General features: G+C 41.9%; 3 protein-coding genes across 14 annotated transcripts in view; 2 read left to right on the top strand and 1 right to left on the bottom strand.

Moving 5' to 3' along the window:
- ERICH1 (glutamate rich 1) overlaps positions 1–6345 on the bottom strand; it is a 97066-nt gene extending 90721 nt beyond the window's left edge. For 6 of the 7 annotated variants that reach the window (XR_008209983.1, XR_008209980.1, XR_008209981.1 and 3 more), the window contains exon 1: positions 6241–6325. Coding sequence is in view for 1 of the 7 variants with exons in the window: in XM_052697677.1 (XP_052553637.1) it covers positions 6241–6277 (37 nt within the window). In the remaining 6 variants the exon portion in view is untranslated. Of the gene's footprint in view, positions 1–6240 lie in introns of all 7 variants that reach the window. The other variant, XR_008209984.1, reaches the window with a different exon arrangement.
- The window catches only part of FBXO25 (F-box protein 25), a 653677-nt gene that overhangs the window by 202747 nt on the left and 435069 nt on the right, over positions 1–15861 (top strand). The gene's annotated exons all lie outside the window — the stretch shown is intronic.
- DLGAP2 (DLG associated protein 2) overlaps positions 6510–15861 on the top strand; it is a 451834-nt gene continuing 442482 nt past the window's right edge. For all 6 annotated transcript variants that reach the window (XM_052697261.1, XM_052697288.1, XM_052697313.1 and 3 more), the window contains exon 1: positions 6510–6637. In XM_052697261.1, the coding sequence (XP_052553221.1) occupies positions 6620–6637 (18 nt within the window). In that variant the 5' untranslated portion in view covers positions 6510–6619. The remainder of the gene's footprint in view (positions 6638–15861) is intronic.

Below are 15861 nucleotides of genomic sequence, written 5' to 3' on the forward strand. Positions count from 1 at the left end.
CTACAAGGATATCTGTCATATTTATAACAAGGGTACCCCTGCCCGAGTCAGAAGAAGAAAAAGTTTATCATTTTCTCGCTACCAATGAGTTCAGCTCTGCTAAGATTGACATACTCCCATTCCACCACAAACAGTATGAACACAACAGTATGAAAGCAAAACACCAGCATGGGTGGCAAATTGATCTTTCCAAAAGATAAAAATAACTGGTACAAAACATACAGAATCTGAGATACATTCAAAGTACAATTTTACATATAGAAGAATGGGAAGTCTCCAATTTCACATTATTTTGCTTTCTGTTCACAGTCTATAAACATCCCTCATCCTGCAGGTGAAGCTATGGTAACAGGTTCTTATGAGGACAGCTAAACAACAGTGCATGACAAAAGCAGGGACTGAAGGAGCTGTTGCAGAAAACGCAGGCTAGGGCAGACCATCCATCTCTTGAAAGATGCCACTGTAGATAAATACAGAGGTCTGGGTCAAAGAGTACGCCCTTCTGCAGATCAGCCACAATATCTTGTTTCCACCTGGCAGTGTTTACCTACAAATGAATAATTCTGCATACTAAGATTCTCTCTTTTTTTTAATTCCAGAAAGTCCTTGTCTCTCAAAGGAACTACTATTCTCCAAAACTCCTTCTTGAGGAATTTACCAAGTAGTTTTTCAGCTTAACATTTTAAGGTGGAATTCACTTGCACTTTCAAGCCAGAAAAATCACTAAGGCTAACCCATCTGAAGATGGCAGAAAATATTTTGCTTATGTACCCTCACTGAATACACACAGTATATTCCACGAGACTCTGGAAGCCCTTCAAGAAGTGTAAACACTAAAAATGGTTTACTTGAGTATTTTCTACTGTTTAATCAATTTTCCTTATACAGCTTTTACATTCTCCTATTGTGATCAAATGTGAACAACAGCTTAAAGGAAAAAAGTACATTTCTGGCTGAATGTCCAAACACAGGAACAGTTTTACAATTTATTTCATAGGCATTCTATACACTAGAAAACGTTACTCTCAATAAAGCTACCATCACATATTTAGGTGGAAAAGGAAGAAACATCCCATTTGGAAATAAAACAGAAGGATATACTTGTATTCAAGGTCACACAAATTGTGTTTGAGCTACCTGCATGCGAGTACAGCTGTTAACCTTTATATCATGGGGAGCTTCACAAGAAGCTAAGATGCTGTCATTTTTAATCTGTGTAACACTAACCTCACTATCTTACGGCTTGCGTCAAGATCTCACACATCATTTTCTCCAAAATTTTATCAGCATTCCATGTCCCATTAGACATTAAAATCGGATGCTAATTGCCTAGCTTTTACTTGCCTTATTCTTAATGCAGTTATTGAATTGCAATAAAGAACTTCCAGCTTTGTGCTATGATGTAGCAGTCCATAACACTGCATTTCCATTTACCTTTCACCTAGCGCTATGCTCTGTAGTATAAGAAAAACCACTTTGTTACCAGACAGTAATACATTGTTCTCCCTTCTTGGAGGCAACTTTTGAACAAGAGCAACTTCTTTAAGTATAGAGCTTAAGATGTCAGTAGAGGAGAAAGGAAACAGCGTCTGCATAACCCACAGCTGTGCATTCACCTAAATTAAGTAGTAAGTCTCAGGAGGCATTGCTGTACCACTCAGACTGACCTGCGGCCCCCCAGGCCAACGTGACTCATGGCAATCATAGATTCAAAACTAAGACACGCACAACAGAAAGCAGACGTTTGTTTTCCCTTCTTACCTAAGATGAAACTGACTCAGCTTCAGTAAGCATGATCTCTGTGTCACCCTGCAGCTTCAAATCAGTACGACTGGTGTTACATCTGTCAGCAAGTTCTGCATGACTGTGTAGTTCAATAAGAATCTGACTAATAGATCGTGCCATCCTGTCTCAACAGAGGCTTTAGAGATCTCTCAGTAGGCCGCTTTAATTGCGACTGCAAGCTCCTAGACATCTAATAAACTTGACTTGACATGACACAGATAACAAGAAGTTACACAGCCAACACAGTGAGAACAGGAGGATTTTGTTCCAGCTGTTCATGAAAACCCTGTCTGCCCCACAGCAAAACCTTGTTAACTGTGTGCTCTCACTACTACCCTGGGAAAATAAAGCATCTGCACCATCGCATCAATTTGTGCACACAATCCATGTTTCTAGGTGTGTCGTCACACTTTTCTCATACTGCAGGATCAAACAGATCTCACTCAAAACATAAAGGTCTCACACCTATCTTCATAAAGAACAAGTTTGATAATAAAATTAATAAAATTAATCATTCTTGCTACTTTAAGTTGGTCCAAGTGTATTTATTTATTTATTGAGATGAGAGTTGAAGGGGTGGTGAAGAAGGAAAAAAAAGTAACCAACCTCAGCAAAGCTCCACAAGCTGTGCACTTCAAACATCACTGGTCACCAAAATCCTACAAACACTGGCTGTGTAAACTGCCCAAACTTCAGAAAGTTCAAGCCTTACTTTAACCTAGAAACTTCTTCCTGCTTCAGGGAACGCAAAGATTATATGGCCTGAGAGGAGCAAACTCAAGCACATACATGCAAGCTAGAGTTCAAGTAGTAGCCTTTTTCCTTTGAGCAACTACAGTAAGGTTTTTGCTACGTCTTGGAGGGTCTTTTTCTATTCTAACTTAGAAACACTGCTGGTATTGGGTGATCCTCTGCTGTGTGCTGCAGGTAGCATGGAAAACAAACTGTAACTCAGCTGCTCGAAGCACTGCTCTAAGAACAATTAAACAAGTGAAAAAAACAATTTGGACTACAGGTTACCGATGAAAAAAAGAAAAAAACAATTTTAAAAAGAACTTGCTCTCTCCACTTGAAAGAAACTGAAATGAACTTCAGAATACACGTCTTAAAACCTTGAAACTGCCAGAAGTATCACTGAGCAAATAGAATACACAGAATATAAACAACTGCATGCCCATCTAGCCTTCCTCAGGGAGAAAATACATCACACTCAGCTGTGACTTGAGTATTTGATTGCTGCATAATATCCAGCAATTGCTACAGATGTTCCCACGTGCATCTAACAACAAAATCAATATCATGTCAAATAGCCCATCATTATGGAGCTACAATGACAGATTTTCCTTTCTTTCAAGTAGTTGTAAGGGCACTATAATATAAATCATCAGGCAAGCCATAGAAGTGCAAGTTTCTAGACACTTGTTGGCTATTTTCTTTGAAATTCTTTTGAACTAGAGACAACCAAAAGCATAAAGGGGCTGTGAGCAACCTGGTCTAGAAGGAGGTGTCCCCCTTCCAACGCAAACCATTTTATGATTCTATAAGAAATCAAATACTGCCCACTGCAAACAGCCTGGTAGATCTTCAAGGATTTCTCCATGAAAAAAAAAAAAAAAAAAAAGCCCAAGAACCCTAATCTCAAAAAACCCAACACCCCCCCTTCCACTGCTAAGAACCCTAAAGGCCGCGTTACATCAGAAACATCACATTCAGTTATCTGCATGTGTTACCCTCACAGACTTCCTAAATACAAAGCTGGTGGATCTACCACATCTGCTTCTTTGTTCCTACCATGTCAGCCTCCTTCTCTGGCTACATTACTCACTCAGGCTCAAAGCTGAACTCAGCAACAGCAGCCTACAATTTATTTCCTCCAACCCCTAATAAGTTTTAATGGCAGATTCAACTGTGCTTATTCCAGTGCAACCCCTACATTTAATCACAGAAAACATTGCTATCACCGATTTATTTAGCTGCTATCCAAATAAACAGACCCACTTTCTCAAATAAAGTTTAGATCACTATCAGCCATAATAAATCTTTGGTCACTGACTGCAAGATGCATTGAGAGCTGCCCAAGAAAAGAGACACCTTTCCCGCCCCTACAAAAAAACAAAAAAACCCCAAACAAACAAAAAACCAAAAACCACCAAAGCTAAAAACAAATAAGCAAACAAAGCACCACAAAAACCAAATTCTATAAGCCAACCTAAACATAAAACCACACAGTCAATATATCTTCTGTAGAGCACAGACAGCCCTTGCCAGACATCAAACTCCATCAAACACCATTTCTAGATCACATTTATTTGTAAAAACCTATTAAAAGACACCCTAAAGAAAAGTGGTTTCCTAAAAAGAAGGAAAAAATCCTCACAGGGTTTTCAGAAAAATTACATAGATTAAAAAATAACCCCATTAAGATCTGTAAGGAGAGTTGCTCTTAATTAGCAAATAGAAAAAAAAATGATGCAAGGATCAAGTACATGTACGTAAAATAGCCATTAAAATCAAAAGGAAAAAACAACAACTTAAGAACTACAGTTTCCTTCCAACCTTCATACAAGTAGGAGCTTCCTGCCTAAAATCTAAGTTTCACCACAAAAACACTGAAATAGCAGTCTGCAGAGCAATACTCTCTGTTCAAAATGTTCAAAATGTTTTTGTTAGTGGAGGTGTTGGCTATCAGTCACCACATTTCCAGTATAACCCCCCCAAACAGGAAGCCCGTAGTAGCACTGGATCATCCTTCACATGGCTTGGTAGCACTTACTAGCAATGAAGGTCAGCGATGTGCAAGGCAGCAATACCAGCACCTCACTGCTTACCCCCTACCAGGCCACCACCGTGTCAGCCTGTATGGCAGCTTTATCTTGGAACCACGCAAGCTTTAATTGATTAATATGATTAATTAATGTGATTAATATGGCTTTGAAGAAGCAACTAATAATTAACAGCAATGAAATATATTGTCCGCTGTGGATAATCATTCTGCCGATAATGCATTGAATGAGAACTGCTCAGTGAACCTAGCTCTGCTATGCATCATTGATATATATGCAACTGAAAACAAGAAAAACTACACATGCAAACACCACAATAATGAGAACTGTACTTTCCCAGCCCATTCCCAAGTAGATCTCTGCCTATAAGCACTGCTGGTTTACTACAAGTTACTTTGATCCTTTCCAGTGACAAATGACCCAAACAAGCTGTTGACCAACCTTTTTATACTATCTTTTGGCCAAGTTCAAAGCAAAATTAAAAACTCCAGTGTTCATTTCTAATTCAGACAAAACCAAACTACAATCTTCAGTATCTTCTACTTTTTGCCATCAGCAGCAGTGCCAGCTCAGATGAAGCTGCAGACTCTTCCAACTTTTTTATTTCAACCCAGGTGCCCGCATTGCATGCTATCAGCCTTCTATTCTTTGCTGGATTTTCTGTCCAATTTCAAACCACCACTGCTTAGAGAGGCACATGAGTGGCTTCTATTGTTAAAGGGTATAAACTATAACTCAAGCAAGATCACCGTAGCTTTTTCTTCCATCTTACAGAAACGAGTGTTTTTCTATTTGATCTCTGGTTTAACAGAGCTGGGGTCAGTTAGAATTTCACAGAGTTGTCTGGAAGGAACCTTTAAAGGCCATTCAGTGCAACCCCCTGAGGTGAACAGGGACACCACAGCCAGGTCAGGTGCTCACAGCCCCATCCAGCCTGACCGTGGGCATCTGCAGGGCTGGGGCCCCACCACCCCCGGACAAAACCTGCTCTCCTTCCTCTCAGCCCCAGAGTCCCACTTTTACTAATGAAAACTCTCTTTTCCCCACTGGCTAACCTTCTCTCAAAACACTCATCTGTCCTCCTGCCTTGCCCTATCAGAAGGCATGCTGCATACACAGTGATCGCTGCAGGCTATGGGATGGAGCTGTATCTCGAACCGAGAGAGCTCTGCTCTGCTTTCGTAGCTCCTTCAGAGCTGCCACCGACCTCGCACTCTATCAATTAGGTGAGAGTCGGGTCTGGGACTGTGTGAAAACTTACGAGTCGTTCACACGGCCACTACAGACGGTACGAACTCAGACGGCCCAGGCTCAGCCGTACCGTACAACAACCAGCACAGCACTTTACCAAACACCGATGCTTATAACCGCATTCTTCCAGAGAGAGGTGCGGTCTCACACCCTCAAACGCCGAACGAACCGAACCAAGTCCCGTTTCCATAGCAGCCCGGCGCTACGGGGAACGGCGGTCAGCGAGCGCAGCGCGGGACTTGGGGCGGGCGCGGACACCGACCTGCCACCGCCTGCCACCCCGCTCAGCCCCAGCGGTCCGGGACGAGTCAGGACAGGAGGACGGCCGAGCCCCGCCGCGGGCAGGGCGGAGGCAAGAGACCGCCAGAGCGCCGCCCAGCGCGTTGGGCGACAGCCGCCGAGGCCGCCCAGCTCGCCTCACCTGCCGCAGCCTCACCTTCCTTCCTGCTGAGCGCCATGGCCCAGCACGGCCCGACCTAACCGCACAGTCAGCCGGCCCGCGCCCGTCCTCCTTCCTGTTCCCCGCCGCACCCGTCCGTCAAGAGTTCGGGGTCTCTCCATTGGCTGACACGGCGGCGGGAGGCGTGCCTTCCTCGCGTGGCCCCTCCCTCCCCCCTTACCTGCACCGTCTGCCGGCTCCGGTAGGGGGCGCGCGGCCGCGCAGAGCCGCCGGGGGCGCGCGCGGCGGCGGGATGCTGGGCGTAGGGCGCTGCTGCCGCTGCCGGCCGCGCTCTCCCCGACCCTGAGCCGGCGGCGCCGCCGCGCCCAGCCCGCACCTGCCCGGTGAATAATGCACTAGAATGTCAGCGCTGAGAAAGGTAGGCGGGCGGCGGGGGCCGCCGTCGGGGCGCCGCTGACTGAGGGAAGGGGGCGACGGCACCGCGGGGTCCGGGCGCTGCGCCTGGGGCCGGGGGGCGTCGAGCGGGAGGTGAGGCTCGGGGCCGGGCGCTCGACGGGACGGGGGTGCGGGCAGCGCGCGACCCACGAGGAGACGCCGGCGGGCTCCGTCCCGCCCGCAGCCCGGTTCGGGCGGCCGTGCCCCACTTCTGGCAGAGGTATCGAAGTGTCGCGGCCTCGACTTGCCGAACTTCCAGCGGCTGGGCGTCCTCGGCGACGAGCCCGAGGTACCCTATTTGGGCCGCTGCAAGAACCGCGGGCAGCGGCGGCCGCGGGCAGCGGAGCTGCGGCGTGTGCTCGGCTGCGAGCTGAGCGCCGCGCGCTGCGGCTCGGGGGGCGGCGCGGGAGGGAACGGCTGGCGCGGGGCCGCTGTGGAAAAGTGGCCGTCGTGCCGGGCAGGTGATGTTCCGTAACGCGAGTGAACCCGGGGTGCTGTGCTGCCGCACCTGCGCTCGGCTTCGCTTCTGTCTCTGCGTGGTGTCGGAAGAAATAGGTAAAGGAGGAAGAGTGAAACTTTTGTACCGCCGCGCTTTCAGCTCTGCAGCAATCCCGTTTTCTAAAAAAAAGCCGTTTCTAAATGAACCTCGCGAAGAATTTTCTTTCTATGTTACAAGCTTTAATATCGCTGCGTGCGGCTTTTCTTACAAGGCTGGCCGGCTGTTAGCATTTGTATTTCACGCGCTGCCGCCGTGCCCTCCCCTCCTCGTCCCCCCCGACTCATTTCGTGTCTTTTCAAGACGTTCACTATGTGGTTAAAATGAATCCCGAGCGTGTACAATGGTTTTATGAATTATGATGTTACTAAGCATTGGAGAGTTAATTCTGGGTGCTGCAGTCAGACCCTGTGTGATCCAACATAATATCCTGAAGTTAAATAATGCACGTATTGTGCTGCCGTTCAGTTAAACGTGAAGTGAAAACTGGGACTGTCAAATAAATTCGTTGGTTCTGTTATAGATTATTTTTAGCTTTTCATTTTAGTGCTATTAGTGGTATTAATATCTGGCTATACACTTAGCTACATGCCCTGAAAGCAGTGCTGGGCATAGATTGCTCTTTGTTAACTTTTTAGAATTTGAAGTCCTTGTGCAATTTTTAAGTTTCTCTGGTACAAAGTGAAGATATGCTTAAGGCAAAACCCTAAGGGCTGCAAAGGAGCCCTCAATAGGCAGCCTGCCCAGCGGAGGTGCTGGGAGAGTCTGCGCAGTCTGTGCAACAGACCGAGCTGCACAGATGAGCCCAAGGCTCCCACATGGGTGCTGGTTCCCCAGTGCTGAGCAGGAGTTTGTGTCAGTGTGGGGGAAAGGCTCATCAGTATCAGCAGTGATGCTGTGGGCTATGCTGGGCTGTCACAAGCTGCCAAGCCAAGACAGAAATTACACTCGTGGAGGTCCATTGTGACCAGCTAATAATTATTTCTAGTCAGTTCAAAAATGTGAAGTAAGCTCTCACTGAACAAGTGCGCTGGCTTTAAAGAGCAATGCATTCCTAAATGAGGCGGGCTGTCACACCTGAGCCTGAGAGTCTCAGGTCATCCCCTCTGAGTGCAGTCTGTGGCCAAGGGTACAGTCCTGATAGGGAATATTCTTGGACAATGTAGTGACTGCTTTCAGCCTGACTGGGAGCATTGTCTGGCTAAATTATTAACATAGGAATAGTCACTGGCATAGTTTGGGCTTTGACTAAGGTGTCGAAGCAATATTTCACACCTGCCTCTAATAGGCAGGAACTTTTTTCCCTGTTTGCAATTGCACACAGTCAAAGCAATTTTCCTGCATAGCTATGATAGTCTTATGAGTAGTTTTGTAGTAAAAAGAACATTGAAATAAAGACTTGTTTTTTCTGAAGTGCACCATCAGGGGGCTCTTTCAAACTGTATCAGTCAAACAAAAACAGCTGTTTCAATTCTACTGTGTGAACAAGACAATTGTTATTAGCTGCTCCAGCTTACCACCAAGCGAAGCGGTTTGTCTAAGCAGGCTTTGGAAATGGGGCAGCCAATAGTGCTGAAACATAGCGTTAGCTTGTTGGTAATGATGGAATTGAAGAGAGACTTGCACTTGTTAGAAATATGCTGTATGGGCCAGAATGTCCCACCTGATGGTGAACTATTCTGTTTGATGAATGGGTAGTTTTGTTTGGATAACTAGGGAAAGAAATTAAATGTAGTTTAGTTTGCCTTATGAAAATTCATAGTCATCCACGAACCATATGGCTTTCCTACCCCTAGTAGGGAAATGTATCTATGCATGGCAGAAAGAGTGTGTCAACAGCTATGATCAAATATAAGTAGAAGTGGGCAGAAATGATTCAGAATCTCTTTTAAAGTAGACCTGAGACTACAACTTCTCATATTTCAGCCCATATATTCTCCATTATAGAATTATACTTCCCGAAACAGATTATAGTTCATCACAGCTACTTTCTGCTGCAGAGGCCAAAATGATTCATTAGAGTAAGTACTGTTCCTTTTACTTTTTTTTTTTTTTTTTTAAAGGAAATGTCAAGTGGCAGTTTATTCATTTGGTGCACGCTCAGTTGTGATAAGAGGAAGGGAATCACTGCAGTCAGATTTCTCAGCGCTTCTACATACTTGGTCTCACTTTATTCTTTCCTGTTTATCATTTTGATTTTTTCTGTGCACAAGCAAGGGCATTTATCTTCTCTTCGTTTTCCTTGCTTGCTCTTTGTATTTCTCTGTCCTTGCCAGTTTTGAAAATTGAACAGCTAGCTTCCAGTATGACTTTGACCCTTAGCCCTCAAATTTGTTTATTTATTAATTTTATAACCATTTATTCTTATAATCTTGAAAAGTTTCCTTTCCTTACAGTGTATGTGTATGGTAGTATGTATTTGGCACTAAATGTACGAGGCATAATATAGAGGAGGGCTTTTTTCTCACAAGTACCTGTTGTCTTCAGTAGATGTTCTTAGTGCTATATGTAGACGCATTGATGGTAATATAACAGGACAAAAATACAGTGAAAGACATACATAAATCCATGAAGGCAGTATCAGTAATTTAGAGACTTGGAATTAATATAATGCACAAATAGTACAAGGAGTAGTATACAGCAGAGCTTTTTATCTTTACCTCCCCATCGTCCTTCATAGCTGCTCCTTTTCCACCCAAAGTCCTTCCTCTGCTCTTAATCTTGTATCCCCATGTTGAATGTTCTCTTGAAAATTCAATTTGCTTTGTCAAAGAAAAGCATCCTAGGTTTGTCACATCTACTGAGCTCTGTCTTGCAACAACAAATTTTATTCTAGCAAATGTAAAGGTTAAGTCTTGATAATAAAATCACAAAGATAGAGAAGGAAAGTGGAAGATGAAGGAGCTGAGAATTAGGATTGGACACCAGATGCTGGTGGGGTTGTCATTGAAGGTGTCTGTCATCCATAGTTAATCCTGGAGGTGGAGAAGCCTCTAGATGAAGCCTTCCTCAGAAAGGTCCAGCTGCCTTTCTGAGTGAATAACTGTGCTGTGTTGCCCTGGAGAGGAAATGGGTCAGTACTGAGAGCAGCAACTCAAAACTTCCTTTTTTTTTTTTTTTTTTGGTGCTGTTTCCTAATTATCCTTCTTCTGATCTTTTAATTTAGGCAACAGTCTGTTTTTTAATAATCTCTAAGATGTGGGTGAGAATACAAAGTAATTGTTTAAGCTTGCCTGGAATCTAATTGCCCTTAGCATTCATGGGGTTTTTTAACATGTTGGCTTCTTATGAGACTTATTTTTCGTAGTGGAGGTCACCTGAATTAGTTTTCTCTGATTCTTTACTTCTCAACAGCATGACTTGCACTGTAAAAAAAATTTTAATGCCTTCATGATAATATAAAAATGGCGTATAATGAAATAAAAGTCTTCTGCAATTCTGATAGTCTCACAGTTGGACAGGTGGGTGACTTTCCATGGAAACTATATGCAGCCTTATTAACAGCACAGCTAATCGACGTAGCCTTTAAGGAAACTGCCCAAATCATTTCACTTTGCACTGCCATTTTGGGAGCTCATGCAGCTGTGGGGTACAGGAGTGCGTTACGGTGCTGCTGGGTGTTTTGCTGGCAGCCAAGAGTAGGAGGAACTTCCCCGCTTTCACACCTTCCTTCTAGTTTCACGTATAGCCCATAAAAATAACACAGAGCAAATGGCTTCAGTAGCCACAAGTGGGAGGTTATTTTCGAGCTTTTTTTTTCCTCCCGAATGGCAAACAGTAGGGAGGGAGTCTTATGATATTACTATTCCTTCTATTTTTCTAGAGTAATCTATAAAAGTGGGGGGAAGGACAAAAGAAAAAACAGAGGATCTTTCACGCTCCCATTCCTATCGATTTGTGGCTTCATAAGACATTGGAATATGAAGCTACAGAGAATAAATGCTCTTACTCAATCGAATTTGTGCAAACCGAGCCCAGGTAAGACAAAAGACACTTTGGCTTCATTCGTGTGGAGTGAGATTCTCTCTAAGAGAACCAGCACCAGGCCCACCTTGCGTGCTCTGCACCATTGCACTTTTCACTCAAAATGAACACATAAATTCTTGAATTTCAGATGGGTAGCAGTTATCCTCCCTGATGAGAAGAAAGGAGGATGTAGTTTGCCTTTCTTCCTTTGATTTTCCTTCCGTGAGCTTGCAGCCTTTCAACTCCTGTCTGGTTGAAACTACAGGAAGAACCTTCTCCTTTTTTTACACTGGAAAAGGAGAAGCACAATGGAGTTTATTGAAAAGTCTGCGCATCTGTGTGAATTCTTCAGGATTCCTTCAAAAAGGCTTCCTGTGGAATGATGTAGATGAGTAAGTGGACTTAAGAATGCTTATTTATCTTCTGAAATTGAGGTGTGAAGGTGTCACGTGGCACAAAGACATTGCGTAAGGAAAAAGTGTGGATGTCTCTGGCTAGGAGGGCTTTGGGCTCGTGTTGGCAAGGATGACCCGGGTTCACTTTTCCTCTGATACTAAATTCAGCCTCTCTGATGTCCCCAGCCCTGTCTTGCTGTGGGATGTGAAATAGCCTTTCTCTGTGCTTTGATGGCAACTTGTGGCTTTATTATCCAGCACTGGCCTGGTTTTGTGTCTGTTTCAGGGTTATCTTTGCCACAGCAAAGGTGAAGAGAAAAACTGATATTAAGGAATTCATTGTAAAATAACTTATGTGATGCTTTCTCAGAGCCAAAATGGGAACTTAAGTTGATTGTTCTCTCAGGGCATTCAGATAGGTAAATGGGACTGATGCTTTTTGCCTTTAGATTTAGTTGGCCAGGAAATGAAGATATTTCACACAGACTAGGCATGGCTCCTTCAGAACACGTGGTTTAAAAAACCCACTGTGATAGCCTATGATTTGTGGATTGGAGTGTTTTATCACAAGTATCTGCAGAGAGCAGGCTAGAACATTTTATGCAGATAATGCAGCAGTACCTCCAAAAATGCACCATTACTTTTCTGTCAGTCCTGAAATGCATTGCCCTCTGTAGCATATCCCATCTTCATGCACATCAGTCCTCATTCAATATGCAAGAGGTGAGCATAAAACGTGAGCTGTTTCAAAATAAGCTGTTTTGATAAAGTTGAAGAGGGATGCCATTAGTTATGATATCCTGCACTTTTATAATAATGTGAATGATGAGTACTTTGATAAGTTTTCTTAAATGGTAATTTAGAATTTACTGCTCCAAAATCTTAACATATAAACTGCTTCCAAAAGAGAGAGCTTGTAATGACAATATTTTTCAGCCTCATTTCTCCTTTTGGAAAGTAATGTAGCCTTATATAACACCGACTTTGCTAGGAAAGCTTGGACTATCTATGCTTTAAGATGTCAACTGCAAGAAGATTTAGGAAGTTATATATTGCCTCAAGAATTCAAAGGCACGTATGCTGACCTTTTAATAATAATGAAATGGATGACTAAAGCACTATCATAGATCTAAATAGTTAATAGTTCAATAGTTTGAAGGTCTGTTGCATTTCTTATTCAAATTAAGAAGTGCTGTAGCGATTTTGGATGCTTCCCAAAGTTTTTCTCTTTTTCCTGACTAAAAAATATTTCTCTACGTCTAAAATAAATTGTTACAGGTTACATAAATCAGTGGAAATGCTCTTATGTCCACCAGCAAAAGGTCCTCTGCAGTGGTATGTGCTCATTTTTGAGGTCATTTATAGAGCAATTAACACTGTATGACATTACCTGGTTCTGAGTTTTCTTTTTGACATTCATTACGTTCTTTTCCATTTCTTAACTATTGCATTTCCAAGTAGCATTTTCATTTTACAGTGCTTTGGGAGACTGTAAATTCCTTAGTAAATGTCTCATGTGATACATTAATATCGCTAACTTGAAATGTGCTTATGATTTAGAGCAGGCAGATCCTTTCAGGATGGAAGTCACTCTCAAATACTTCTTGTCATGTATAAATTGTGAAATGCACTTTCTTTGCTAACTGATGTCAGGGCTTCCATCAGTTCTCAATGAATTTCTATTTCTTTTTACTTTCTGAAGTGGTCATGAATTGCTGTCCTAAAAGCGACGCAGAAAGGGAAAAATATAAAGCTGAGAGCTGCAGTCTGTGCCAGGCTGTAGAGTGCTGCTTTGATCAGTAAAATAGAAAAGTTGCCCCCATATAAATATATCACATTCAGACTGTAGAATTTGTTGGGAGCTTTCTTAGCCTCTGCTTTTAGATAACTGCCTGTTTATTTGCATACCCAAGTCATGTAAAACATTTGATTTCTTTTCTCTTTTTAGACAGATAACAAATTCCTTCTTTTAATGGAACCTTTTGTGTGTGTGTGTTTATTAATTTATTTAAGTTACATTATGTTATTGAAATAAACCACACACACACACAGAGCTACTTGCTAGTACACTTCCTGGTTTGATAGAATTTCATTTAAAATGTTCTGACAAATTTCCATCTGTTACTTCCCAGCTCATACATGGACACTGAAACATAGCACACTAAATGTGATGCTCGGGAACCAGAAGAATGTGTGAAGATGTATATTCTGATTATAGTGTCAAAATGAAGGATAAAAATTTACTTAACTGCTTGTAAGATCAGTGCTATAAGCAAAGCATATCATGGTACCATTTGTGCTTTCCTGCACTTCTCAATATTGCAATATATCAGCTGTAAAGGTCAGATGTTAGAGCAAGCCAGATTAATGTTGGTAAGATAGCCATAAGGGAAGGTGTCATGGAAGGGCTTAGGATTGATATGATTACATTAGGATGTGGCATGAATTACAACCAGAAGAAAAGGAAACACATGATCAAGAATGTAGATGGAAGTGTTGGAGTGTAACAGGAAAACTAGCGGGGGGACCCTTGTGGAGCAGTACAGAGGGAGATTATCTTGGTTGGTTTTTTTTCTGGCTAAATGTAGCAGGCTAAGAATAGGGGGAGAAAGGAGCTGCTTAACACCTCTTTTTGTGAGCTATCATACACTTTTCACAAACTGCATCATGGAAGACTTAAATATTGTCATGCTGTACATGGTAAAGCTGCAGAGATTATAGAAACCTCCATCGGTGTCATATAATGCATCTTGATATAGAAGGAGCTGAGCTGATTGCAATGTAGCTGGCACTTTGTCTACTTTTTTTTTTCATGGAAAACATGACCTGTAAAATAGAGTAATTGGTTTAAAAAAAAAAAACAAACAAAAAACAAAAAGAAAACAACCCAGGAAGCAATTTAATGCAAGAATATATTATACCACTCTTAATTTCAGTTGCATAATTTCACATAACGTTGAATAAAATTTGCCTGTCTTTTTCAACACCTGTCACCCATAAATCTCACTCATCTTTATCATGATTTACCATGCAAACTGCATTCCTCCTGACCAATGGAACAAAATTTTCCAGTGTTTCTGATTTTGGAGCACAAGGAACAAAGTATTCTTGGCAGCCAGGCTGTTCCCGTGTGAATTTTCTTCTGAAAGACATCAGTGTGATCATTAGTCTTTTTTTTTTTTTTTTTCTTTCTTTTTTTTTTTTTAATTTTTTTAGCACAAAGCATAAAAATGTCTTCTCCAGCTTTCCCCCTCCTTTGTAAATATGCCCAGCTCTTGTAATAACTACTACTAATGAGATCACAGCTGAAAGATCTGCAGTAAGTGCCAAGAAAACCCCAGCAATGTACGTGCATGCAAGGTGTTCTGGTTTTGAAAGAATGATGAATATAGTGAAATATTACCTAGTAAGAGCTTTTTGATGTGTTTCCATAGAATTTGTATCTATGAAAATTTACGTTGTCGTAACATTGGCCGTAACTACTCATGCTGCGCAGTTTGATCTAAAGGACTTTATGGTATCCTTATAAATTGCATGATTTTTCATATACTGTTGTGACACAAATCTATGTGGGCCTGTATACCATAAACCTACTAGAAAAATAGACTGTTCTTGTAAGCAACAAATTGTGAGTATACTTCAGCATTTACGTACTTTCCACATGGAAGAGCAGGGAAAGAACTAAGACAGCAGCTCTAACAGTAACTTTTTTTTACATATTTAGTATGCTTAGACTTCAAAGAAATTTTAACTATTCACTCCCCCTCACCCTCAAAAAAGAAAGATGACTGAAGTATAAAAATAATTAAAAAAACAACAACTGGGAAGTCAAAAGACAGCATCAAATTAACAGTACTAAGCAATAGCAAATTAGAGTTCATGTAGTCACCATGAGGGTGTAACCAGTAATAATTTTACTTTTTTTTTTTATTTATTTTTTTTCATATGAAGGCATCAAATTGCTTCTAAGTATGTGGAAAAAAACGTGGACTAAAGTGACTAAAATTGATTCCTGTAAAATTTGAAGTATGATATAATATCATTTAATGGCTATTTGTAGATTTTTTGTTTGTTTCTCATGCATAACTTAAAGCTTCAGTTCTTATTCAGAAATCAATCAAAAAGAATTTCCTGGACTATTGCCTGTATCAGCAGCAAATAGCTTTATCTTTGTGGATTTTCTCCCTAAATTAATAAATTTTTTTCTTTTTTTTTTTTTTCACCACAGTCATTTTCATTGGACATCTTGTAAATTCCTCTGGTACTGAAGTGCTATATTTATAATTTCATGTAGGAATATCCCACATCCAAAGGCCTGGACCTGGGCCTTTGCTTAGCCCGTCATTGCAA

Source organism: Tympanuchus pallidicinctus, unplaced genomic scaffold, assembly GCF_026119805.1.
Source record: "Tympanuchus pallidicinctus isolate F22 unplaced genomic scaffold, pur_lepc_1.0 scaffold1, whole genome shotgun sequence".
Lineage (NCBI taxonomy): Eukaryota > Metazoa > Chordata > Aves > Galliformes > Phasianidae > Tympanuchus > Tympanuchus pallidicinctus.